Source organism: Neodiprion virginianus, chromosome 1, assembly GCF_021901495.1.
Source record: "Neodiprion virginianus isolate iyNeoVirg1 chromosome 1, iyNeoVirg1.1, whole genome shotgun sequence".
Classification (NCBI taxonomy): domain Eukaryota; kingdom Metazoa; phylum Arthropoda; class Insecta; order Hymenoptera; family Diprionidae; genus Neodiprion; species Neodiprion virginianus.
The window spans coordinates 3,327,482-3,354,212 of NC_060877.1; the positions used below are offsets into that span (position 1 = coordinate 3,327,482).

The 26,731-nt window shown below is 46.6% G+C and overlaps 1 protein-coding gene and 1 long non-coding RNA gene across 2 annotated transcripts in view; one reads left to right on the forward strand and one right to left on the reverse strand.

The window, feature by feature from the left end:
• LOC124297547 (uncharacterized) overlaps nucleotides 1-6,094 on the reverse strand; it is a 34,622-nt gene extending 28,528 nt beyond the window's left edge. The window contains exon 1 of the long non-coding RNA XR_006906629.1: nucleotides 5,767-6,094. This is a non-coding gene — a long non-coding RNA (uncharacterized LOC124297547). The remainder of the gene's footprint in view (nucleotides 1-5,766) is intronic.
• Nucleotides 6,095-16,092: 9,998 nt separating this feature from the next.
• Nucleotides 16,093-25,353, forward strand: LOC124297519 (homeobox protein Hox-A4-like). The gene is made up of 2 exons (XM_046748649.1): nucleotides 16,093-17,759; nucleotides 20,963-25,353. Exons 1-2 carry the CDS (start codon nucleotides 16,871-16,873, stop codon nucleotides 21,634-21,636), a joined length of 1,563 nt encoding a protein of 520 aa, XP_046604605.1. The 5' UTR covers nucleotides 16,093-16,870; the 3' UTR covers nucleotides 21,637-25,353.
• Nucleotides 25,354-26,731: the final 1,378 nt, after the last annotated feature.

Sequence of the window (26,731 nt, forward strand, 5' to 3'; positions counted from 1 at the left end):
CGCGTAAACAGCGTGCAACCCTCGCGGATCGCGTCGTTGTGACTGATGGCACCTTTCGGGAGAACTGCGGTGACGATTACGGGTTTATGCGAGGGCACGTATTACTGTAATTTCGATCTTCTTTGCATTTCCCTCTTTGTAGGAGAGTCCGAACGATGCGAGGTTCGGTCAACCCTTTTCTTTTCAGCCGAGCGGTGAGACCTGCATTATTCACGGACATTTTCGAGCCCTTCATTTTTCAAACCCTTAACACCTCCGCAGCGTGCGTTCCTTCGTTACGTTTTCCTCTTGTTTTTCGTAAATATTTTCATAGCTATTTTGTTCTGTAGTAGCATTGCCGCTGAATTTAATCGGGATAATTCGTACGATCCTGTCGCTATCTGATGATCGATACAAATTTCTCATCCGAATAATTGTACGATGATTGGGTAATGGCACATAAACATAATAAACAAGGAAACAAACGCTTCGTCAAGTTTGGGGTTCGTTAAATATTTACACCAACTCCGCACCTCGTTTTACGCCAAAGATTCTCCGATAAGCTAGGCTCGAAGGCTGTATCCTAAAACTTTGAAGACCACAAGCGTAATCCATCAAAATACAACCTCGCTACGAGCTTTCCTGTTTTTTTATGAAACTGTACGTAATTTTTTTTTTTTTCTTTCCTATGAACAGGTTTTCGACATCGGCAGCCAATTTCACCCGAGCCATACACCTGCAGAAAATAAATGGATTCCGGACTCTGGGGCAGTGCGGCAATTACATTCGTCACCATCTTCGTGCTCGAAAATAGGAACAAGGTGCGTCTACCGTGTCACGATAATAAGTTCACCCTCATCCAGTGGGTAAGACCTGCTTATTTTTTAACTACCATATTTTCGACTGTTCGTCACGAGATTCGTGCCCTCACTCCGCTTTTCAGTGTAAAGGATTCCAGGAAATGACCTCCTCCTTCTGTCTACTCAACCAATTACCCCGGAGTTGAACCAGCTTCGTTTTCCTCGTTTTAAAATTCTTATTTGAAGCGAGAAAAGAGATATCAGTTCAAACTTTCAACCATCCTAATACAACCGTTGTTAAGTAATAATAAACGAGTATCGATGGATTCAAAAATATCATCACGACCGTAGAACCGATCATTTATTCGACTATGGTTGAGGAATTCCGCAGGTGAATATCATTTTTTTCAAGAAATTAAAGGTTTCCTCGAACCAACAGACGTTTGATCGCAATACCTGAATTCGTCAAACGCCCGATTAGCTTAATTTTGTTCAACCGAGCCGTTTTCCAGGCGTGTTGAAATTTAAAAATTCCTCAATGCCAGTTCTCGAGCAAAGCACGTAGGCGAGTAGATGAATACAAAGTTAGGCAAATAATTGGCCCTTTGCGAAGCGAAGGTTCAGGTCCGATTGTAGCGGTATCAGAGCGACGTCGTTTCCCCGGTTCGATATCCATCAAGCGAGTTGGCGTTCATAGCTGTTGTATGGGGTTATAATGAGGCACAGTGGCCTTGGCACCGTGCAGGAGATTGGAAGGCGAGGTGGCCCGAGTTTTCGAGCAGAATATACACCGTCGGCCTGTCCTGCAGCCGTTGCACCGAGCGTGGATGTGAAGAGGCCGGCATAGATCTGACGTGAGTGGTGAACGCGCGGCAGGATAATATTAATGATGACTGGTCGACTCCTCCCGTTGTCCTGGTGCACGCCGACAATGCCGCGTATTCCGCCTCCGCTCTCCGCAGCGGCTGTTCGACCGCCTCAAGAAGCCCCGCAGGCTGTTCGAAAAACGTTTCATTTATTGGCGAGTGATGGAGGCAAGAAAAGCAGCGAGGTCCTTCTTCCTCCCGCGGTATCCTGCCGCAAGCTCGATCTGGAATTCACCCAAGGGGCTTTCTCCCCGCAGGTGAATGATCTATTTGGGACTGACCTATGAGGGGACCTGTTGCGGTGATCGAGTGCCAGCCCGATCATACGGTGAAAAATTTAATGATTCCGCATTAGGAAAATTACGTTAAAAAGCAATCAATAACTTAAGGGCAGTCTCGTCCTGCCGCGCTTCGGGGCCAACAAAATGGTCGATCCGGACTCGGAGGCGACCGGCGACGCAAGACGCCAAAACTGGTCCCGCATGCCCTCTAGAGTCCGGCCGTCTATCCCTCCGTAGGCCTCGTGACGGCGGCCGAGATGACCACCTGCTGCCTCTTTGATTCTACCGCCGGAATCTCATTTAGCCGTGTAATCCCGATATTCATTCACGATACATCACACTGCACTACGTCGCGCCGAGTTCAGGCGTTCGCCGCCTATTGATCCGTTGCGCGGACGGATCTATTGCCTTTCTCACGAATTTCGGAATAACGATCTAATTTTACAGAAATTGCAACAGTTGAAACAGTCTTCATTCTTGCGATCAGACAACCACTGAAAGTTGCCGTAAATAACGATGGTTAAGAAACGCTACAGACGGAAAACGTTCCGTCTGATGTGACGTGCACTTTAGAATTTGTTCGTACATTCTTTATGTGTAGATTATTGTGCAGCAAGGCTGAACAGACTGAAAGTGGAGAGAAAATGGTTGCCTTTTGCTCCCTGTACGCGTAACGTCTTACTCACTAATGGATCTCCGGCATTACGCGTACACTCGAGGGATGAAATAACTCTTATTGCGGTGGAAAAGTCAAGTGGCAAAGACGGAGACCTGCACGGTTGATGTCTACGGTAGACAGGTAAACTCATATTAATAATTTGCCACTCTTGGTTTCCAGAATGTTCGAATTTCTCTTCATGCTATATATCCACTGATTACAATGTGGTAGAAATTAATTTCACAAGAATCGTTATTTTCACGCATTTCTTTTTTAACTTTATAGATTCGTCGAAACATTTGTCAAAACCAGAAACACAACGCCGTAATTAAGGTAAATTATGGTCTTAGAATAGATTTGCTCTACGCATGCGACTCGGAAACAGGCTTGCAGAAAAGTAGCCTAACATCTATCGAAATTGAGGCACAATTATATCGTTCACGTGCGTGCGGTAATCTTATTAACGAGAAACAGAAGACTGGGTAAATGATTTTGTTGATAATTTGAACAATAATCGAGCGACCGAAGATGGCATCATCACGGAATCTCGCGATTTATTCCCGTTCGAGCAGTCGCACTTAGGTACCCAATAACTTGAACGCTAAGCCGAGTGGTTACGAATGCGCGGTTCTGTATACGTAGGTATATAATGGGTGTGCATCTCATAGGGAGAACGGTCGAAAAATCTATTATAACATTCGGAGCTGGCTTACACACATGTATATCCGTATAAAATGCAGCGGAGAAAGAAATGGCCCCCGATACCGGGGCGGGCAGGGGATGATTCAAAAAAGGGGATGGAGAGGGGGGTGAGAAGGGAGGGTTTCCTTTCTGCAGGCTCCCCTCTATGATATTCCCAAACACCCACCCACTCTCGGCTTGAAGCGGAGCTACGCAACCCCTGCAGGACCCCGTCGGGGCCCGACGAGAACCGCGAGAAAGCGGAGAAGGAAGGAGCGAGCGGAGAACGGAGAACGGAGAACGGAGAAACACGGCGGACGCAGCCGCGCGGCGCTGGCGGTGGTGGTGGTGGTGGTGCTGCTGCTGCTGCTGCTAGTCAAACCAAAACTCAGGCATGATTAATGATCGCAGGCGGAGCGCTGCTTCAAACAACAAACTTTTCCCAAGGAACGGAGGAGAATACAAGAAAAAATATATAAGAAAGAGGGAACTCTCTTTCTTCGCATCCACCCTTCAGTCGACTAATACCCCGAGCTCCTCCACTCTGACAGCCTTTCATTTCTTTCTATCCTTCTTTCCCTCGTCCTTACTTGCTTACTTTCCTCTCCGCGTCTCTCCCGCTCCCTTTTTCACTCTCACTCTCACTCTCTCACTCCCTCTCTCTCTCTCTCTCTCTCTCTTCCACTCTTTCTCTCTATCCGCGGTCCCGTTTCTGCGGCATTGTCAAGAATTTCTCTCGCTCTCCGTTTCTCTTTCTCCGCGCTGAGAGCTTTAATATCGCGAAGCTTGCTGTAAGGACGTAAGGAGTGCACATTCAGCGAGTCATTAAAACGATGTTTATCGCTTTCGCTTCGGTGTATTCCGGAATTTTCAAGGAAAAAAAAAAAAACCAATTGTATTAAGAAGAGAAAAGTGACCCTGATTCCTATATTTTTTTTCTCTCTTTTCTACTTTGCCAAAAAAAAAAAAAAAAAATTTCGCTCGGCAGAGTAGTACATCAAGATTCATCACTGTTGGTGTCAATTTTCGTTCAAGTTACGGGATCTGCCAACACCATTTTGAAACCAAGAGTGATGCGAGCTTAAAAAGTTTTGAGGAGATGATGCGGGCACATTGCGCTCATCTCGGTGAAGCGAGGAGATAATTTTTCGACGAAAATTTTCGGCAACTGAGCAAGTCGAGTCGTTTGTCGAGAATCCAGAGACCGGGCGAAAAGTAGGAAGGGAAGAAGGACAAACAAGTCGGTGCAAAAGCGATGCTCCGAAGTGGAAAACAATTATTTTCTACGAACGGAGTTTTAAACTGTGTAAACTCAAAGTAGGCATCGAAGAAAGCTGAAGAACGAAGCTTTTTTCTGAAAACGACGAGACGGTGCGTTCCGAACTTTTGATTCCGGAGCACGCGCCATCGGGAAAACTTCAGCTACACCTGGCCGTGAAATTGGGTCGAACGAGGTAAAAAGTCGCGATGCATAAAGGGGAAATAAAACGAAATAAAACTCACGGCGTGTCGCGTAAACTCGAGGAGCCGAAATACGGGGCAGACTGCTGTTCCAGCGTGCCACGCGGTACTGACAGGGCACGGGGCCGAAAGTGCAAAGTCACTGGGACAGCCAGCCGACGTGGATGAGGCTGACCGAGCAAGCCTGCATAACAGTACACGGAGGATGGCGTAGCGGTTTGTCGGCGAGCAGCCGTCGGCACGTAGATAAGTCGGCGCTCGGACACACGGTGGAGAATAATGCGACTTATTAGCCAGCTACCATTTGTGGCCGATTCACTTGATGAGCGCATTCGGGCCTTGTAACGAGAGCCAATTGACGGATTCGGCGTATCGCGATGCTTTCGTCTCGCGGAATACCTCAAACGTAGTGAATCTTGACGGAGAACTCGGACGCGAGCCACCAAGGGATTATGACTGATGAAGCAGCGGCTGATCGCACAGGTCTGCAAAAAAAATGTATTCTTTTCTCAGCCGTATGGAATGTTTTTCGTAAGCTTTGTGTTTCCGAGCGTCCTGAATCGAAAAATGACATCCATTTGCTTCCGTCACGTATGCAGTGTTCTTGCAAAATTCAAGGTGTTGGCATAAGAATGCATAACAATAATGAAAAAAAAAAAAAACACCATTTTATTACGATGAACTGAACAATATTTCTTACAAGATGAAATTAAATTAAACTCTTTCATACGCTCCCGAAAACACTTGCACTTTCCATTTTTTGTTTGTATTTATTCTTGAGTCTCACTCTAATACATGTCAAGTGGAAGTAAGAAATTATTTTTGTATAGAATTTTCGGAATCAAGAAAAGGATACCAGATTTCAAATTGAACGGCAGTTTCCACTCTAAATGAAACTACAAACACGAGTTCAAGAAAAAACCTGACGTGATGGAATTTTTAGAGTATTTTTCCCGGTTTCAATGAGGAAAAAATCTGTAAGATAAAGTATAATAAACACCTGTCCAGTTTCTCAGTTGCAGATCTGTGCAGGTACTTACAGCCGGTGCATCGCATGAACACTCTCCACTCCTCGTTCTTACATCAAATTAAATTGCACCGTCCGCGAAGCCTGATCCTGAACAATTAGCGGACGATTCACTGAACTCGAAATGGATCAAGGAGCGGCGAATTGTTCTCGGTCAGATGTCCTGATGATAATTATTCCATGATTTGTCCTCACGGGTCACGAGTGCCACTTGCATTACTGTCGTTGCATCTGTTGCTCGGACCCATGTACGACTCACGCGATCACTATGTTCGGTTAATCAATGCTGTGTTGAACTCTGGACTCTGAGTGGCGGCGGCGATGCGCGAGCTTAACGTCTCGAGTGAAATTCATGTTATTCTACAAGTGTGAATTCTTTCAAATACATTGAATGATGGACTCTGTTCGATGTTGACTTGCATATTATTGTTATCTTGTTAACAGGTATGTAACGGGTATGAAAGTTGGTTGTGTGAATTTCAGTAGTTTCAGTAGAATAATCTCACCTATCAAAGGCCTGTCACGAAATATAATAATATATAAGGTACCGTGTGAAGTGATAAAAACATGAATCATACTGCAGGGTTAGGTAAAGCTGAGAGTTGTTTCGTCGTTTTATAATCACGAATAAATCCTGGAAGGTTTTCATCGCCGAATATGAAACGTTTATAGTGTGGAGCTTAAATCATCACTGCGTATCTGCAGAGGACGAGAAAAGTTCAGGGGGATGTGGAAGACCTCGAGAAGTCCGTCTATTACTAGAAAACGATCAGGGATTCCGAAGGGGTGAGCTTACCAACTTTTCGATTTCGTGATACACGACTGTTTGTATCATGCTTGTTTGTAACCAGATTTCGTTATCTTCAATTTACGATTTTCGAAGTACGCTATTGTTAATCACAGATTCAAAAATCTGGTAGTTGACAAACTGGATCATCCAATACTCTTTCAAATATTTCAATTATTCTCCGGTGCAGTACAGCGGCGTTTCTCGGGTTCCGGCAACTGTGTTAGATCCCCGATTGCGAGGGCGGTTTAATTAACCCAGGTCAGGGGGTTCATAAAACGCGCCGAAGAAGCATTAGCGTCCGGCAATTCCGAGTTCGGATCGAGTGTATCGTATCGGTTCGGCGACGGTTCGAGTCCTGGGGAGATAGATACCTGAAGATGATGCGCGACTAGGTATCGGGCGGGTACCTTGAAACTACGGTCCAAACGTAGAGGTATAACGTGATTAACGATGCTCGGGTCCACTTCGAGGTGGGTGGCACATGCCTTTGTGACAGGACGGCGGCTGCTCGAGTCCGAGGATCCTTGACAGAGCCACCGCGGCTGGGCGAGCCTTATTTTGTTCTAGTCGGAGCGAAGTCGTGATTACATCGAACAGCTCACGGTCCAAACAAACTTCAGCCTGACTCAGGATTAATACGTTTCGGAGAAAGTTGGTTCGGAAAACGGAGCGGTGATCGGGCGAATATCGAGAAAACCTGAGGGAAAGGAGAACGCCATGGGAATGAGCACGCCGAGGTCCATCTCGCGGAATGAGTTCGGCCCCGGAGAAACAGAGGCGGGTTCGAACGCGCCCGGGGGAACGAGGAGGGTAGCTCGATCTGATGAGGGTAGTTTCTGGATACGCGAGCACACGTGCAAGTGTACGTCGCTATATTGGCAGGCGTGGCCGCGGGTCTGTTCGGGCCGAGGGTTCAGGGGGAGGTGAGGGGGCAGCTGATTGGTTCCCGGAGTATCAGCCCCAGGTTGAACCCCGGCGTGAACCGAGCCCCTTGGGCGAAGGGAACCCCGTATTCGCGTCTCGAGGAGTGCCTTAATAAAATGCGCATTTATACGAGCAGGGCGATATTGAACCTTGGGATAGAATTTGCTCCGACGCTTATCGGCTTATCCGCAAAACCCCTCGGCTCATTTAACGCGACGGTCGAAACGCGCCTTGTTTCCTGGCTGTGCGCGTCGCTGCTCAACCGCGCGTGAAACCGGAGAACGAAATCGCCGCGGGCACGGCGAAAACGGAGGCAGCTAGGCTGGACGCTTCGTCGGATATCGGAGTTGACGAGTCGCTGAAAGGGCTGAAACGGCGCCGGACGAGCAGCCATCCGCTTTCCGGGGTTCGAGAAGACGGCTGAACTTTCCCGAGAAAGTTTGATGAGTCTATCAAATGCTATTATTCGGCAGAACCTGCCCCCCCCCCTCTCCCCCCCCGCCCCTCACCCCGCGAGGGCCACGCACCGCCCCCCGTCCTCCGCGTTCTTTAATCATTCAAAGTAAATCAATCACCCATCCAGCGGCCTGCAATCGCGCCAGTCACCCTCCGGTCTCCCTCAGCCAGAAAACTTTGTATCCCTCAGCCCGTCGCTTTAGACCTCAAAACTGAACGACGTTATCAAGGAGACCCGCACCCTCCGAAACCCGTCCCTACCGCCATCGGCTGTAATTATAAAAGTCTGGGATGCCAAAATTGCTTCTTTACAGTCACCGCGGGACGATAATTTGAGTGACTACTTTGTCGCGACTCCGATTCGAGGAGAAGGTATCTTACGTAACAGCGAGCGTAACTCGGAGCAGTCGGTCCTCGATGATGATTGACTCGGTCCTGTCGCAGGTAAAATGCCGAAGTTTGTTCGGCGAACCGAGATTTTCGGAGATTTCGACGATGGAAAAGGGTTACGGGAGTCAAGAGAAAGTTGCCAACTTTGAAAATTTGAATAATTTACTGCTTGTAAATATGGCAGTGAATATAATCAACCGGAAGCTGTGTCCATTGTCCAGTTATCGGAAGGCTACAAACGCTCACCGCAACTAGTAGTGGCTTACGGTAAGCCGTCCCACCGTCCAGAGGACTCCGTGTATCGAAGGTACGTCAGGCCAAGCTGCAAGTAGCCAAAGGGTTTCCGACGTCCACCTTTCTCCGTGATTTATTACCGTGCGAATCGAATTTTTTCATTATTCCGCCTGTGGAAGATTTTCACGACTGCCAAAAGACGGAGACAGAAGTTTTCTTGTGGACTTGGAAAAGTTGCTAACATTTTCGCGTAAAGTCTCGGAGAAAATTCGTCCGTGATAAAAATGAACGACAAATTTATCTCGGATTGATTCTCCTGACCCGCATGGCATGAATATTGGCTGGATATTATTCGGGATGAAATCTTTTACGATCCTTGAGGACTCGCAACGGGGTGAAACAGGATTCGGAACGACGTCGAGCACGGATGGACCGGAGTTGCAAGTATCGAGGGAGCGAAGGATAGCGGTTCTGCTTACGGAGTGTTATTGTGTGCCGATCAGTTCCGGCTCATCAGCCGACGAGGCTTCGAGTAGGACGCGTATCCAGACGTCCCTGGATGCCAACCCGTTCCTCCCCGCCCCTTCCCTCTTATCTCCACTGTTCCTTTAACTTCTAAAGATTGTTATTCTTCCGCCGTACGTTGCTTCCACGGCGTCGAGGCCTGCTCTCCAGGTACCCCGCAGATGCCGAAAACAGGAGTGGGTGTCCTCCGCCCACGGCCGTCCGCCGATATAATTGTAAATTCGGCACTGACAATAAACACAGTACAAATTGTCGGGCTTTTATCCTTCGACATGCGAACGAGTATCAGTCCCCTGGGAGTTATGAAACGGCAAAATTGCTGTACCTCCTCCTTGCCCTCCCGGTTCTAACTTCTTTCTCTCACTCTCTCAGCACTCGAATCTTGCTTCGAAACGACGAAAGGATGTACTCGCAGTAACGACCCGTCTGCATGACGCAAGGGCGAATCATGTGGAATTGAAAATCGCTGGACTGAGTCGCTGAGGAATTTTTTTCGATTAGCAAACAGGTCGTGTAGCGAGTATCGGAGAATTTCGTTTGAAACTGTTGAAAATTTTTCGCACGTAACTTGAGAATCAAGAGTGGGTACAAAAAAAAAGCAAAGTTTGAGAAGAAGGCGCGAGAAAGAAAAGGCAGCGGTGTGAGGGGGGGGGGGGGGGGAGAGAGAAAAAAACGCGCCGGTTTAATTTAGCTCACCATTTACGTTTGCGAGCTGAATTCGCAGCGATTCCTTCGGTCATCCGGAACGGACTTTTTGAAAAATGAATGTTTTCTCCTCGAAGAGTGGGTCCCTAAAATGGGTGAAAAATACCGACAATGCAAATCCATTAATCTTAAAGTTTGCCGCTCACAACTCGAACTCGTGATGCCGACACAGACATCCCTTTGCACTTACGTCTCTGCTCTGTACGAGGCTCGTGACTTCGACCTGCGTTGCAGCGAGCCGTCCGTTCGGCTGCATAAGATCCGTTTTGGGATAGGTCGGCAGAGATGCGAGTCCTGCAGGTCCTTTTCGGACAATTAGGGCTAGAGAATGAAAGTGGGTCATTCCTCAGCGGGGCAGCTACCCTTTGACCCAGGATGGGATTCGTATGCAAACGGCTGAAAGACGCGAACGGTACGACGACGTCGGAAGGCCAAAGTGGGTGGATGTAATTTCCAAGGTCACGGACAGTAGCTGACCTTCACCTCGTGCCCTCCTCCTTCTCCTCCTCTGCATCCATCCTCATCCGGGCCGGTAATCACCGAAGAGCAGAATTCTCAAAGCAGAATGTAATGCTCTTGAGGAGTTTCAAGAGAACCGCTGACGCCTTCTATCGTCGGCTGTCACGCGTCGACGTACGCCTTAAAAATGTGTAATATACGTGTGCATGCGGACCCGAGCACGGCGTTTACCCGCGAACAAAGCACTTCTGGACGCCATTATGTTAACGTCAAAAATGGGCAGAGGTCTATTTGAGTGAGGAAACGAAAAAGGTAAGGATGAAACAAAAAAATAAATGAAAAAAAAAAAAATAAAAATGCGAGAACGAGAGAAAGAAAGAAAACTAAATGAGATACGAAAAGAAGAGATAAAAAATGCTGCTTGTACTTTTCGCCGAGAAGTGATAATTGCCCACTCGAATATGACGCGGCTTACAAAACTTAGGACTGATTGTTTTGACGCCTAATAAGCTCCTACTGAATGGCAGAAAAAAGTCCTCTGGGTTGTTTTTTTTTTTTTTCCTTTTTATCGTTTATCCACATGTTTCAAGGTTGCTGGTTTCTTGTTTGCCTTCTACCTTTTCTTCTGTGTAATCGGTAATGTGGCAGTGTTCCAACAGGCTTACGATTTCAATTGATTCTAATTATTCGTATGTATACATGTTAATTGGCGACGGTGAGCTACTTTCGAAGTCACTTGTGACCTTGACACTTTTCAGTTTCTGCTTATTCTTTTTTTTCGCCATTCTTCGCCTCTTTGAAGCTTCTTTGAAGCAACGCCACGCTGTCAGAGAATTACACAAATACTTGGAATTGAAAGTAATTTCACAATTAGTTGACACAAATAAGCAGGTGATACCAACTATCTCTAGGGAGTCTATCCCACCTCAGGCTATTCAGCCGATCAATTAGGGTTTGATTTTGACAACTTGCTCCCGAGATACAAACTTACCTAATTAAATTCTGCATGATAGCCCGAGAGTACTGATGTCAGTCAGGATCGCGAAATTACGATAAACAGAAACATGAAAACACGTTGAACGGATACTTCCGAGTCGAAAATTCCGTTGAAAATCGTTGAATTTAAAAGCTGCGAATATATTCTGTGAAAAAAAAAATTCAGGATTCGTTGACTTGACTGACTTTTCAAGGAGAAGAAAATTCTGCACGCGTATTCCAACCCTGTTTACCTGCGAGAATAGCGACTCAAAAGGGGGATTCGATCCCTGGAGAAGCCGGGGGCGAGTCGCCATCCCCGTAGGTTCGACCTGAGCTCCCGCTATCGCGTGAGTCAGCGATACGAGTGTCTCCAGGGGCTCATTTTTCCCCCATCGGACAGTCCGGCTACTGCCAACGCCTCGGGTACGGAGTAAAAATATTTTGAATTTTGTACAGGAATGATCAAATGGAAACGGACATGCGTGAAGACACTCTTGACGTATACCCGTGATCAATAACTCCCGAAGGAAGCGGGTGAATTCGTTGCGAGCTGAACTGTCCTCATATTTTTGTGTATTTTAATATTATTTGCAAACATCCGATTTCACGCGGTTTCAAAAAATAGTCGAACCTCCCGGAGGATCGATCGATCGTCTTGGATTCCCTGCGGGATATTGAAACACCCTAGTTTGATCGTCATGATTCGTACGGCACAGCTCGCGCAAGCTTTTCTTGAGTGAGAATGAATTTTCGGGACGTCTTTTTAAGCAGCTCTATTCACCCGGATTCTTGGGGAAAATTAATAAGGGGTAAAAGGTCGGAATATATATTTAATCTATGAACTTTGGAAGAGTGAAAATTTAATTAAGAATCTTACAACACGAGACGCTCGCGTAAATTGTGTTGATTTTAAACTTCACTCTCTCACGATTCGGCGAAACGATCAACAAGTTATTATGCCTCGATTATATTTAATAAACCGGGGAAAGAGATGAATCGTGTTACGTCTTCCCCGCGGGGCGCGGCAGTGGAAAGCTATATACGTTCACAGCGGGTTATTAAAACTTTATACCAATGCGGCATATAATAAGCATCGCGACTGGCTCCAGATTGAAATTAAATTGCCAACCGTTTTGTTACCATTTATCATTATCACGAACAACGCGAGTTTAACCCCGCATTATCTATCCGACAATATTCACTGGAAAGTTGACGCGATCCGCACGAGCTGGGTAAAAACGCGATACAACCTCGCGAAATTTTTCCTGAAATAAGAGAGGCGAAAAAATCGGGCAACACTATCGATTGCCGTTCTGAGGCCCGCGTCGACGATGACGTATTCTCTCCTTGTCCGCAAGAAGAAGACGAAGAATGGGAAAAGTGCTACCGCGAACCTCGAGGACCTCGTATAACGGGGGAGATTGGCGGTGAGGGTGGCAAGGGCGATCAACGAAGCGATAGTCGCGGACCGATTTCGAGATGGCAAGGATTCGTTTTGGGGAGTAAGAGCGCGGACCGGGAACCGGCCAGGATGCAGGACGAGCTGGCGGCGGGGTTCTGGGGCGGCTGAAGGGCCGGGTGACACGCCGCCGGTCTCCGGGAGAAGTGATTGATTGTGTTTCACCGGAAGAGAGAGGAGAGCCGGAGGGTGGAGTGGGAGGGGGGCGAAGTTTCGGAGCGCGAAACGCGATGATAGAGACGAAGCGCTCGAGTCCGCGAGAAGATGCCCTCGCCGGCAGCTCCAGCGTCCAAAAAGCTCGGGATTCCACTCGAAGAAGCTTTCCTCAACGATTTACACTATCCGCGTTCATCTCTTCTCCGACGGCGGCGCGTCGGGTTGGACAAAGGAAAAATAGAAACACCCACCCCACCGCGCTCAAGAGAAAAAGTGAGTTGTTCGAACAAAAAGCAGGTGACGCGCTCTCAGCTTCCCTCGATTGCCACTCTCCTCGCCTTCGTCTTCGCCGATTTCTCCGCGAGGGTGAATTTCAGGGTGGTAAAAAAAAAAAAATTCCACGCAAACCTCGCCTGGAAACCGTCATCAGTGTCGCCGAAATTGCATACCCGAATCAAAGACTCGGACGCTGTGACAAGAACTGCGATCTCGGGACTGGGACGAGGTTTTTCAAGGGCGAACGCCGCGTTCATTGATGAAATTCATGGCTGCTCGCCTCGCGATGAGAAAGGCGATAATTTCATCGATGCGCTCAGCGCGAAAGAGCTGACGATATTTTTTATATATAATTGCCCCTTTGCATAAGACGTTTATTAAGACGTGAGTGGTTGTCAAATTAAATTTTTTCTCTCTCTCTCCCTCTCTGTCTCTCTCTCTCTCTCTCTCTCGATTTCTTATTACCAGAGATAATTACAGTCCGCACATACGGTGATTACCCGCAAATATATTTATCCTGCATAAGTCTTGCATTGAGAGACGCGCATTTATAGACGATACTCGCGATAAAATCGCCGGGGGCAAGATCGACGGGATTCAAATTACTCCGTGGATATGTATATATATATATATATATACAGGAGATATATATATACAGACCCGTACCAACTTATTCATAAACGAACGGTTTGAATGATGCGACGAAATGTTACGGGCTCCACAATATTATAATGACCAAGCAACTTACATAATTCCCCTCCCACTCGGAGACCACGACACCTGCTCTTCGAGCTGCGCAGAGAACCCGAAGGTTGTCAATGCGTGGCCTTTTTGTCACGTATTTGTTTTTTACCCTCATCACCTTTATCCCCCCCCCCCCCTTGCTGCTGCAATTTGTTTCATTTTAGTTTCATTTTTTCTTGCTTCATTTCAATCTTTTTACTCGATCTAATTTGGTAATCGTGTGTTATTAATGACTCGATCTAACGCGTGCAATGACCGAGAAATTTTCAGCATCTACTGGTCTCGTTGCGTCGCCGAGTTTATGATTCAGTTCCTGAACAAACGATGACAAGGTAGAAAAAATATGATATTGGCAACTGACAAGTTTTATTGGGGAGCAAAAAAAAAAAATATGGTCAGCAATATTTTTAGCTTTTATATTTAACCAATAGTTTTACATTGTATTTTTTATAAGAGATCATTTCTTCTCACTCATGTTTCAGTTCGATGAAATTTTTTTTCACTGCCCTGCTTCGAAGCTCTTTCTCTCTTTGCGCGCAGAGAGATGCGTCGAGCAATTGGAACAGCTTCCCACCAAACTGAAATGCATGCCCTGCAACTGCGCCGTCAATTTTTCGTTTTAGCAGAGTATAATTTATATCTATTATTCACGGTTGCCTTCAAGTATCAAGTAACAGCCGTTTGGGCCGCCATGCCCGATTCCCATTCAATAAAAGGTCCCCCTGCAGTGCACCGGGTTGCCAATATACACATACCGACTCTTGTCACCCATCGATACTGATCTCTTGATTCCACGTTGCAATTTATTCCGCATATACCTATTCTCAGAGGTTACTGCGAGCACTCCGAAACGAACAAACAACTCCAAGGATGCACCGTTGGGAATAAGGCCCACAAATGTGTGTTTCTCAATCAGCCGGGCTCGGGGAATATTCATTTTCCACGCTTTTGGACAACGAGCGTGTTCCTTAAATTTGTTATTGGACTAGCACCGAAGTTCCGTACATCAGACTTCGAGTCCGTCAACGAGTAATGATAAGGAAGCGATTGAAGCCGACGTATCTACAGAGTGATGGGTGGGAGAATCATGTTCGTGTTCGTCAATAAATAAAAATAAGATAACGTACTATTGATGATCATAATATGCATGCGCGAAGGGTTGAAAAAAAAAGAAATGTTCCCAACACGCTTCCGTACACTCTTTTACAGATCGTCAAGCATCGCTGACGTTACGATTTGTTCATCGCTTGTGCAATTTGTTCAACCGTTCGCACGTTTCTTTACTATTATCCTTTCTATCCGTTCACGAGGACCGACTGCCAGGGGCACTAATTTTATCGTGTAAACGGTCGCATCTTGCTTTGGAAAAAGAAGAGAAAACAGAGGGTAAAAAAAGAAGAATGTCAGGGGAAAAAAACCGTTGTTGTATCATTATAAGAGTACAATAAAACGCGGTGAGTGTGCTCTTTGTATAATGACGGGGCGTTTCATGCTCTTTATACGCCAGGCTTGTGTCACAAGTGCGCCCAGAGACTGCTCAGTGGGTATTAAAGGTGTACTATAGTTGGTTCGCCGCGTGCGAGATCACCGTCGCACTACTATTACTGATTGTGAGTATAGGTCAGGTACGAATACGTGTAGGTTATATCCACACAACCGAAAGTGTCGGTTGACCAGGCAGCCGATAGCGGAGACCAAGTCAGACGGAGGCCACCTTTCACCGTGATACCCTAGCTCCGAAGGCACTCGAGGAACGGTATTGTCACGAGCTGTTCCCCAAACATCGCGGTCCAAGCTATTTATAGAATTATATGCCCAGCAGTAAACACTGGCATCATCGGTCGAATTTACCATGATCGTGCATACCCAGTGGATGTCAACCTACAGGAACGGGGTGAACGTTGAACGAGATGTCCATCATGGCCTGGGAACCTGGGGCGGGTTGATAAGTTTCGAGAGGAGTGACCGTCCGGCTCAACCCCCGATATAGTTCCGAGTCCCTCAACTCGACGGCTAGAACGAGATTTTGGGGATGCTAAGGTTGGCCTGCGGAGCTTGGACTACGCTCTTCTAGGGGTTGGTCTCGGCGGGGTGGCGATGGCATGGCAGTGGTGGTGGAAGTGGTGGGGGATACTCTAGGAAACGGGGGTGGGGAGCGTCAAGCAGCTGGGAATGGTGGCGGCTCGGTGTCGGCGGCAGGACGACCTGGAGGGAGTGCGAACCAAACAGAGAGTAACCAGACGAGTTTCTGCCGAGGCACCGCGAGCTCTCCTTCGCGGGTTCCTCCGGGAAAAAGTGCCGCGCGTCATCCTTCGCTCACAGTACAGAAGTGGAATTCGATACGATCATTAGCGGTGCTTTCCGCAAGTTGAGCCGTCGCGCGAGTTGGACGATAATCACCCTTGTTTCGTTTTTAGATTGATTCTCTGGAATTGAATTGGAACAGTCGCTTTCTCAAATCGTGCGCCTATCTCAGGTATCGGATAAAATATTTTTGCCGCTGTTATTCCGACATATAAGCCAGTGGTTCGCGCGCTAAGGAGCAAAAGAGAGTCAGGTGGGTAGGGAAGAAGGAAAGATAAAGAGGGAGAGTTACGGCACCTGCCACCGTCCTTGCGGGGCGCCACTCGCACGCTGCGTGCGTGCCGGCTATCCATCATGGTCGCGGACGTCGGGCTGCTCTGATTGGTTGGGAACAGTCACGTGGTATGGTAATTGGGAAGAAGTGGGCGGGAACGTATAGCGTCGCCTCGTGTACGCGGCGAGAGGTTCAGCGGAGAGGATCGGCAAGAGTGTCCGAAGAAGCGGTGCGAACAGCCGTGTCCGTCGCGAGTGAACCAAGCGAAAAGTGCCGCGGCCAGCGAAGGTCGGACTCACGTAAACCCCGATGATGGACCCCAGTGAAAAGTGCCGTGATTGCCGGGCGTGTGCCAGAGTGTGAGCGTGAGCAGTGGACCGGGTGTAACTGGAGCATATACGAGGACTCAGTCAGAGAGTGCGACAAGGTTTCGCCGAGTAGCGATGAGCTCGTTCCTGATGAATCCGTCGACGGCTGGCGGGTACCATCAGCAGCATCAGCAGCCGACGCCGCACCACTTGGCCCCAGCCTCCGTCGTGGTGGACCCCAAGTTTCCACCCAGCGAGGAGTACAGTCAGAGCAACTACATTCCGTCGACCGGCGCCGAATTCTTCGGCGGTGGTCACCACCTCAATCACCCCCAGTCCCACCAACTCCAGTACCACTACCACCAGCACCACCACCAGGCGACTTCCACGCCGTACGGCGCGTCCCCGGCCGTTCAGCTGAACGGTGGCTACGCAGGTTACGGAGGATACTACGGACCCCATCATCCCCATCACCAAGTCCACGCGGTGCACCATGCCAGCCTCCATCCTCACCACCAGGCCGTCGGTGCTCTCGCGATGCCGCCGGAGGCTCAGCAGCCGCCGCTCACTTGTCCGCCTTCCATGCAGAACCCTCAACCCCATCAACAGCCCCCGGCACCCGCGCCAACAGTGCTCGGGTCGACTGCCTTATCGCCACCCCTGATGGCGTCCCATGTCCAGCAGCCCGACCCTCTGCAGCAACACCAGCAGCAACAGCAGCAGCAGCAGCAATCCCAGCAACCAAAACACGAGAGTACGACGTGTAGTCCGGCCGGGTCGGGATCCCTGCATCGTGACAATTCGCCGGATTTACAGCAGCAGCAGCAACAGTCGCAGCATATTCAGAACTCTCACCAGGCTCAGCAGCAGCATCATCTCGACGATTGTTCGGATCAGGACGACATAGAGGACGATCAAATGATGGAAGGATCACCCGGCATGATGGACGACGACGAGGAGGACGATGAGAATGGAGACCGCGTCATTTATCCTTGGATGAAGAAGATACACGTAGCTGGCGTCGGTGAGTAGATGATGTCGCACTGGTAGACCTTCATCCAGAGGTAGCGAAAAGTTGTGAAATCCGTTGGGACGAGCTTTTCTTGACTCGGACTAGCTGAAGCAAGAGTGAGAAGAATTCCGAAGAAGCTAAAACGGAACCACTTGTATCAGCCATTTTATTGTTACCCACGTGAATTCGTCGCGATGGATTTACTCGAGGTGAAATATGAGGGGGTTGAATGAGGAAGGGCGTTTCAAAGTGACGCAAGGTTTGGGCATTGTTGACCGTTTCTTCGTGTCCACATGCACCTTACATGTCGAATCGGATAATGTAGGTTGAATATGAAGTCGGCTCTCGGGACTGGCGCCGCGGTCGTTGTTGCGTCGGAAGATGTATGGGATGATATTCATTGCCTCCTCTCTAGTCATCTGTCTCAGCTATGTCTGACCTCGGCCATTGAATACGGCCTTTTATTACCATTTGTCATCATTTCTCACTTGAACGAAACCCTGAAAGTATTTTCACCTGAAACCTGCCTCGCTTATCCTCAAATCAAAGACTGCCGTCTTCGATGGTTAGGGGGACTCTCGAGGCCTTCCCCAATAATATTATTGTTTTCCAACGACGTGATCTATCGACTAAGACGCCCCTTTCATCGACACATGTCCTCGGCTCACCGCAAACCTTATTCACTGCGACAAGAATCAGTTACCATACATCATCTCAAAGGAGATGAATAAGCTTCTCAATGGCCCAAGGAAAGTTACGATCGGAGTACTCTGTGAACCGATGCGACAAAAATACACGCAAATTACTGAAATATAAAATTTCCTCCACGGAGATCGAGAATTATCTGTACTTATTTCTCGCACCGTGAGACGCGAGGGAATTGCAAGAAGCGAAGAGCGTAACCCCGATGTAGTTATATCCGAAACGTTTTATTCTTCGGAAAGAAGTAACAATTATCTTGGAAGTGATAATTACATGTTATCGTATTTCAAACTTGCTTCAAACGTGCCGTCAACTTAATTCAAGCTAAAATATTACCTTGATTAATTGTTTCTCAACATTAATGAGGGTACGTAACGTGTACGATGGTCGGTGTAGCCGTAAATTTGCTTCCTCTACGTGTTCAAATTTTATCTCACCTCGCGTACGTGGTAGCTGTATATGAAAAATATGTAATAATTTATCACTGAGCTGGATAGATTATTCAGCCGGATACCCAAGCCTAGGCGCGTTTTTATTAATCATATAAACGCGATTACAAGACGACATGTTCCGTCATTTCGTAATTTCCCCAACCGTATCGGAGCGTAACAGTTTCGGTTAAATATTTATAAACTCAATTTAATGCCTGAAACATCCACTCGTTATGATAATCAGCCAATCTTGTAGCAGATAAGACAATTTTTGATGAGATGTTAATGAGATATTTGAAACGAATTATCGCATTATACACACACGCAACGTGCGGTTCCTCGTGGGAATTAATTCTGCATTCTGATTATCAATTTTACACTGAACTCGCATTTTTCCATTCAACGAATCGACGCGTTTCCATGTACAACATTACACGCTTCGCGGTTCATCCGTGATTCCACGTTTGCGAGGCCATTTTGAGAGGGCGGATTCGCACACCGGGGAACCCGGTCCGAGATTGTTAGTTTCTTATTTCCCGACGGAGGTTGAATGCTGGCTGGCGGCACAAAAGGGCTGCGAACCCGCAGGCCAAAAATCCCAAACCAAACGAGAGAATCGGCAATCCGAATCCGGGCAACCTTCCGTTGAAAACTAAAAAGAGATGCCCAAAGTTAGGTCAAAAGAGCAGTTGCAGGTGAGGGGTGATGGAAAGCGCATATCATTACAACTTGCAGTAATAACTTTCTTCGAATTCAGATGGGCTCCCATCCCCGGGGGCGGCCGACAAAAGTACATTTCGCCGTGACTTCTCACCGCGCATGGTAACGGTCCAAAGACTCAGTCGGCGTTCCAACAAAGAGGCTGAACGTTTCGAGCATGAATTTAGCGATAACGAAAACGCATCCCGTGAAGATATTTCGACGGATGATAAATGCCCGGATCCTTTCGCCCGCTTTCCACCCCCGATCGGCCTCCCTCTCCTCGCCCATATTTCAACGGAAACGAATATTGGCTCGGTTCGCTTTGATTACGGGTTCGACTCGACGTCGGAGCGGTTTTCCCGGTATGCAGGACCGCAGCCGCAATCTCCCCCACGACTGAACCCGTCCGTAGGGTCCCTCAGTCGCTGGTCAGCCTGCAACTCGGAATGGAATGTGTCCGTTCTGATTCTGAAACACCGGAGGCGAGCCCGCATGCATGCGCCTTGAAAAATTTCACCCGGACCACCGGTGCCGCGGGAAAGGAAATATAATTAGCCCCGGGCCCCGTTTGCGTCTACCAGAAGCCCGCGACGCCTGCCAGCCGCGTATCGCGATGAACAAAAGGAAAATATCAGCCACTCGTAGGTGTACCTACACTGTATACGGTTTCGTTGACTGTCAACTAACGAATTGCATGTTAGCCGTGGCAAGCCAGTCATCCCGACTGACGTGCGGGGCCCCCGTCTGTCGGTCAAATCAGGCCTGTAATATTAATGTCTTTTTACCCGCTTACGGCTGGCTATTCGCTAATTTTAGACACCGTTTTTGTCCGATCCATGCCCCAGACATCCGAGTCTGCACTTGCCCTTGAGTACCACCCCGCGGTTACGAGTCTCTGCGTGCTGGCTGGCTTCCGGTTTAGGTTTTCACACCGTCTTTGACCGAAGTTCTTACTTCGGCAACGTTCACCTAAACGAGCAATCCCACGTCAAGTGGTGACGATTATCCGCTTTGACCGTAGCTGCGTAGCTCAAATTTTGATCCACCAGGAGAGAATAGTCCGGTGGGACTGTAGAGGAGTCATTTTTTCCGACTGCGGGAATATCAGCCAGTAGGCAAAACGGTGATAGACGTCTCTCTTTGTGGGCCAAAAGCAAAAACTGCCTGCGAAGTGAGTAATATAAACGAGAAACGTCCAGGTCAAACGTGTTACCACTCGACATGGAAATGTTCAAAAGCGTAGCGGCTGAGTCAGCAATGACGGCACGCTGGGCGGTGAGATCAACAGATGGTTATAATAAGTGGTAGCAGTAGCAGCGACAGGACACAAGCCGCCTCTAGCTGACGCGAGAGTTTTACACTAGACGATTTTTGTTTCAGCAAACGGATCTTACCAGCCGGGAATGGAGCCGAAGCGTCAACGGACAGCGTACACGAGGCACCAGATCCTCGAGCTGGAGAAGGAGTTTCACTACAACCGATACCTGACGAGGCGACGACGCATAGAAATCGCCCACACGCTGGTGCTCTCGGAACGTCAGATAAAGATTTGGTTTCAGAACCGCCGTATGAAGTGGAAGAAGGACAACAAGCTTCCGAACACGAAGAACGTGCGGCGGAAAAACGCGAACGGGACGCCGCCGGCCAAGTCGTCTAAGGGAGGCGGAAGGGCGAAGGTACAGTCCGGATCGGGGAACAACAACAGTCAGAGAAAGAACAACAACAGTTCGCCATCGGGCGTCATGGAGGGCGGCGGTAGCCTCGACGGCAGCGTCGGCATCGACATGGCCGACGTCCACGGGGTGAACTCTGCCCTTCCGCATCCGCACTCGGCCCATCCGAGTTTCCAAGGTCACCCGCACTCGCTGGCTCATCTCCAGGCGCAGCTGAGTCACCTCCAGGTCGGGGGGATGCTAGACGCGACGGGCGCCCCCATCGGGCACATGGGATCCGGGAATATCAGCCCCCTGGCCCCCGCCACCAGCCCACCCTGTCTCACTACCCCCAGTCAGCCGTTGCCCGTCAAATCCGACTACGACCTCACGGCCCTGTAACACCCGATGAAACCCTGGAACGCTTTTCCCCAGCTCACCGACCTCACCAATGTCATTTCGACCCGAGGTGCCTCCCCCCAAAATTTTTACCACTATAATCAAATACTCGAGTCGTAGAGCTGCGGCCGGACGTTCTTTCTTTCAACCTCACCACCCCCTCCGCCCAATTATTACCCAGTTCTTACTTTGCACTCATCATTGTTTTGTTTCTAAGATATTATTATCGACATGACTATTATTATTATTATTATTATTATTGTTGTTGTGTCCAAACGTAAGTAGATTTTATTGTTTTATCTATCATTTTAGTAATTTCAATTATTTCAAATTTTCGTTTCGATTTTTAGTTGCCCCCGTGCCATTGCCTAGATCATAAGTAGGTATACCTCGTATCTTTTACGACTCAGTTCTGAAAACTGATCTCTACTGAAGATATTTTCATTTTTTTGCATTTCGAGACAAATTTTAATCTTTTTAATTTTTATCACATGTACAATATTCTAAAACACGATTCGCTTCATTCCTCTGTTGTTACAATTCATTCGTATCTCTGCTACGTGGTGCAAAATGATTTCCAGTGGAGCGTCAATCGATGCGTGAAACTTCTCCCCGGTAACGATGTAAATAATACCAAGCGTGTATGTATATATATATACCTATACTTACGTAATGTAATTATTGATATTATTATGATTAGAAGATTGGCATTGTGTCGCAAAGTGGATAAATAGCAGTGTTTACGTTTAATCGAGTACTATCGTGTGTAATTAATAACCTAACTCGCCTAATACTTAGTACGTTGTTAAAGAAGAAGCAAAAAAAAAAAAACAAGAAAAAGTTGTTAACGTATACAAAGCCAATAAGTGAACGGTTTCACAGTGCGTTTTCAGCCAGATGCGCGAATCTACCTCGATCGGGAAAAAAAATAAACGGTGTTAATTAATTACGAACTAAAACCCAGTGCTCTACTAAAATTGCGAAACACGACGTCCATCACTCGTCGCTTCGTCCTCTGATCACGTGATCTTCTCCTCTAATCTCACGATGATGCAAGTGCGTCGTTCTCTTTTCTCTCCAATCGTCACGTCTTCTGCAACTATGCGTGATATTAACGATTAACGATATTGCTGTGGTTGTTTAGCCGGACGACAAAGATACGCCGCTTGCTTGAATAGCGGTGCAATTTGGCCTGTCGAATCTAAACTTGACTCGGGTCAAATTGTTTCTAATTCCAAACGTTTAGCCTAGTGATGCTGTGTACTCGGTCATTATCGAAGTTCTGCATTTATTCGAGACAGCTCAATCCGGACAGATGGGCGCGTTGCAATCCCGTTACTGCTCAGCGTCGAGGAAAAAGGAATAATGCCCTCAGCGCATTATCACCGATTTGATTCGGTAATGTACGTAGATTGGTGAGATAATAATACCGCGCGCGGTAAGATTGAGCGAGAAAATAAGCGATGCCTGTCCGACTTTCATATTTCTAACGGTAATAATAATTCACACAGCTGCACAAGATGTGAGTTTCACCTATTATAGAGGTTCGATTCTTTATTTTTCCGCTTCATTCCCTCGGCGTTCTTCCTGCGTAAGACACGGGAACATGTTCACTGTAATTCAAATCTCGCAGAAAATGACAGGTATCGCGAAATTACGTCCGGTGAAAAATTAATTCGCATTGCATCAGATTTGCATAATTTCTTACCAAATCGGCTTGAGCAAAAAATACAGGTCACGTATATTCACGTCACAAAAGTACGTCGACTTTGTTATTCAACGCGCGTTAAAAGATTTTTCGCCACCTGCACGATTGAAACCTCGACCACAAATTACTTCTTGATTTATCTGTGCTTACTGAACCGAATCACGTGGCGAAGTAACGCGAAATTGTAATCTGGTCGCGAACTTTCTAGCATTTAGGGATTCTTGTTAGGAATATTTCCAACTTGCATAAAATCATGTTTTGAAATTGCAGAGAAATTGTCGATTTGTTGTAAAATCGCGATGTAATTTATCGTACATTGCACTCGGTGGAATGTTTGAGATTTGTTTTGAATGAAACCGTGCTATTTATAGAAGCCATTAATTAAAATCGAGCTATTTATACCATGCACTACGGTTTATACAGCCGCACGTGGTCAACCGACTAAAAATTACACTGTCATTCTGAAGTTCATTAGTTACTACGTACGGATCGTCATGCTTTCAATTACAAAATATTTTCTGTGTCAAGTTCGAGCAAACTGGATCAGTTGCGCAGGATGAGTAGGTGAATGGAATGAAAAAAAAGATGACAGTCCAAAATTCTTCGACTCTGTAACGGTAAAAACGCACAGTTTCACTTTGTTCCTTTATTAATTTGGTACAATAACATTTATGCCTTGATCAATGGCGCGGTTGTTGCAAACATCGTGCACGGATTCTCGTCGATATTAACGAGAGGGAGATTCGATTGAGCTGTGAAATATCTGTGTCCAATAAAATTAAGTGACGAGAAATTAAATGATTGATCTTTGGACGAACAAGAAATCTGAACATTCGTGCGGATACTTAAGTATATTATACCTCCGCCGCAGATGGTTAAAATACGCGAAGAAATTCATCAATTCGATATTTCTGTGGATAGAATAATTGTAAATACATACACATGTAACCAATACTCTGAAAATATATTTTTATCGCTGAGACGCGTAGAAGGGAAATGACCAATAAGAATATTGTAGAATAAAAAGTAAGAAATGAAAAGTAATAAAATGCGTGAATAAAAAACCGTGTATAATAATTAAAACGTGACGTTCATGTTACTATAAAGCGAGTAGAAATCAAATCGTGAATCCATGCACAGAGTCGCTGTGACGATATACCAAAACAATATTAATAATTATACATATTATACAAAGTAACGTGTAAGTGGACATAATAAACTATACACAGAAAAATATACGCATATAAATAAATGAACATAAATATATATTACAAATATAAATATGAATATAAATACAACAAAAAACGATAGATGTTAAGATTTGCTATGATTATGAAATTTCGACGGTAATAATTGAGCTATACTTACGCGTAAGAAGGAAGATTTAAGAATCGTAAAAGTAAAGATCGAGAGACACACACATACACAGGTATATATACATATTACCTATAAGCGTATAATGACTTGTGAGTAATTCCCATCTATGTATATATAGTCTATTGTATATTCTAAGTATTATGCATATAGGTTGTTTATAACACGAGTGCTGCGGTTCATTCTGCGTTTTCAGACTTGCCGTCAAGTTATGTAAATTCTCATCGCAAATTGCGTCAACGTCGCGAATATCAACGTGCTTCTGAATTCATGCTCGTATGTAAAGCTCGTTACTCCAAGTGCGAATTTAGCAAGAAATTTTGTGTAATTAAAGTATACAAAGCCAGCCTCGCGTGTTTGCGAGAAAAATCCCGAAGTAGTAAGAGCTCCGTTGAGTCAGCCGCGTCTGGCGGCCGAACAAAGGGTCTAAAGTTCGATTTTCGATTTGACTTGACGGTCTGAAAGCGCGTCCCGATTTTTTCAAGCACTCGGAACACCCAATCACCTTGTATAATAGACGCGACACACATGAGAGTTGTCTTGTGTTTGTATTGATTACTATCCTATACAATAGAGCCGATGAAAAGTATACAAGTGAATAAATGACTAAATAAATGTTTCGTAATTTACAATAATAATCCCGTGAGTCTGCAGTCACTGATGCCCGATCCCTGAAAAGAGCATTAATTCATCGTCAAACGTTTCATGCTCATTCGATGCGTGGCGAATTCCACCCACACGCGTCTCTGCGCCTGCGCAATGGATCGCTGTGCCGCAAAGCTGTCAGTGTGTGCGGCGCGTTGCGTGCGCCGCATGCGTGGTAGCGGAGTGTGTGAGTCGGGTGAACGAGGCGGCAGCTCGTTCCGGAGGTTCGAACCTCGGAGGAGGGTGGCTCACGGGAAGCGAATGGGAGCCGCCGCCGACCTCAGCCTCCGCCCATCACCGCGACCAACTCCAAAAGTCGTCCGATACTGCGAAGGAAAGAAGAACGCGAGCGACGCTACGAGGCGACGCGCGGCTCATTCGGATTTCGGAGGTGTGATTTTTTTCAAAATTCCAATTTTTTTCCAGGCGAGGAAGTTACGCAGGAATGGAAAGAACGCTCACATCCACGATATCCTTTTTAAAAATCTCCCCGGACAAAAAGAAACCCACTAAAAAATTACCCGGATAAAATCCTCCATGCGGCACTTCATATTTTCACCCAGATTTTCATTGAAACGTCAACATTACACATTTAATCGTCAATTTTGTACAAATTTATTTAATTTAATATGAACTATATTTTATATTCTTTTCTTTTCTTTTTTTTTTTTTTTGTCAGGGGTGGGTTTATCCTGCGGGGATTTTACCCGGGGGAATTTTGTCGTGAGATTTTATCGGGAGATTTTGACCGGCTACCGAAAAAACCGGGGCCTCCGCTTCGCACGAACGTCAAAAGCTGCCCCTCGGGTTAGCGGACCCAATTATTTAATTCTTCGAAGCTGTCATTACCTCGTTACGTTTTGTTAACGGTCTGGTGTTACTGACCGCTGTTTAATGTCCCCCACACCCGCGCAAAGCTTTGATGTCATGGCTGCGCAGCGCTTTGCGTTACGCAACAAAATTTTCAGCTTGAATATGTCTGTTCTAGCAAATATTGTTTGTGTTAATCAGCACTTGAAACGGTATAATTTTTCAAGCAATGGAGAAGGTTGTACATACCCTGGAAAATTGATACTTTTTTTCGACAAAGTTACGCATTGAGTTGCGGAGAAAGAATAGATTCGAATCATGAACGGAGATTTCGGTATCGATTTTTCATCTCAAACCGCTTAAAGATGGTGAAAATTTTGTACACACAGTTAATTTCAATACGCGATGGCTTATTTTTTTTGGAAAACTGTTGCCTTCAAGTTCACCGAAACAGATATTTAATTCGATATTGTTATTCTTTTGACAAAAATCAATATTAGTGCTATTTTAGAAAATTAAATATTTAACGATAATAAAGCGATGAAAACAAACAATCGAGAT

Bases quoted from the DNA above. Each gene is read 5' to 3' on its own strand.
- LOC124297519 (XM_046748649.1), top strand. From the start codon at position 16,871: ATGAGCTCGTTCCTGATGAATCCGTCGACGGCTGGCGGGTACCATCAG. The intron at 17,760-20,962 runs GTGAGTAGATGA...TTTTTGTTTCAG, and splicing joins GATACACGTAGCTGGCGTCG to CAAACGGATCTTACCAGCCG.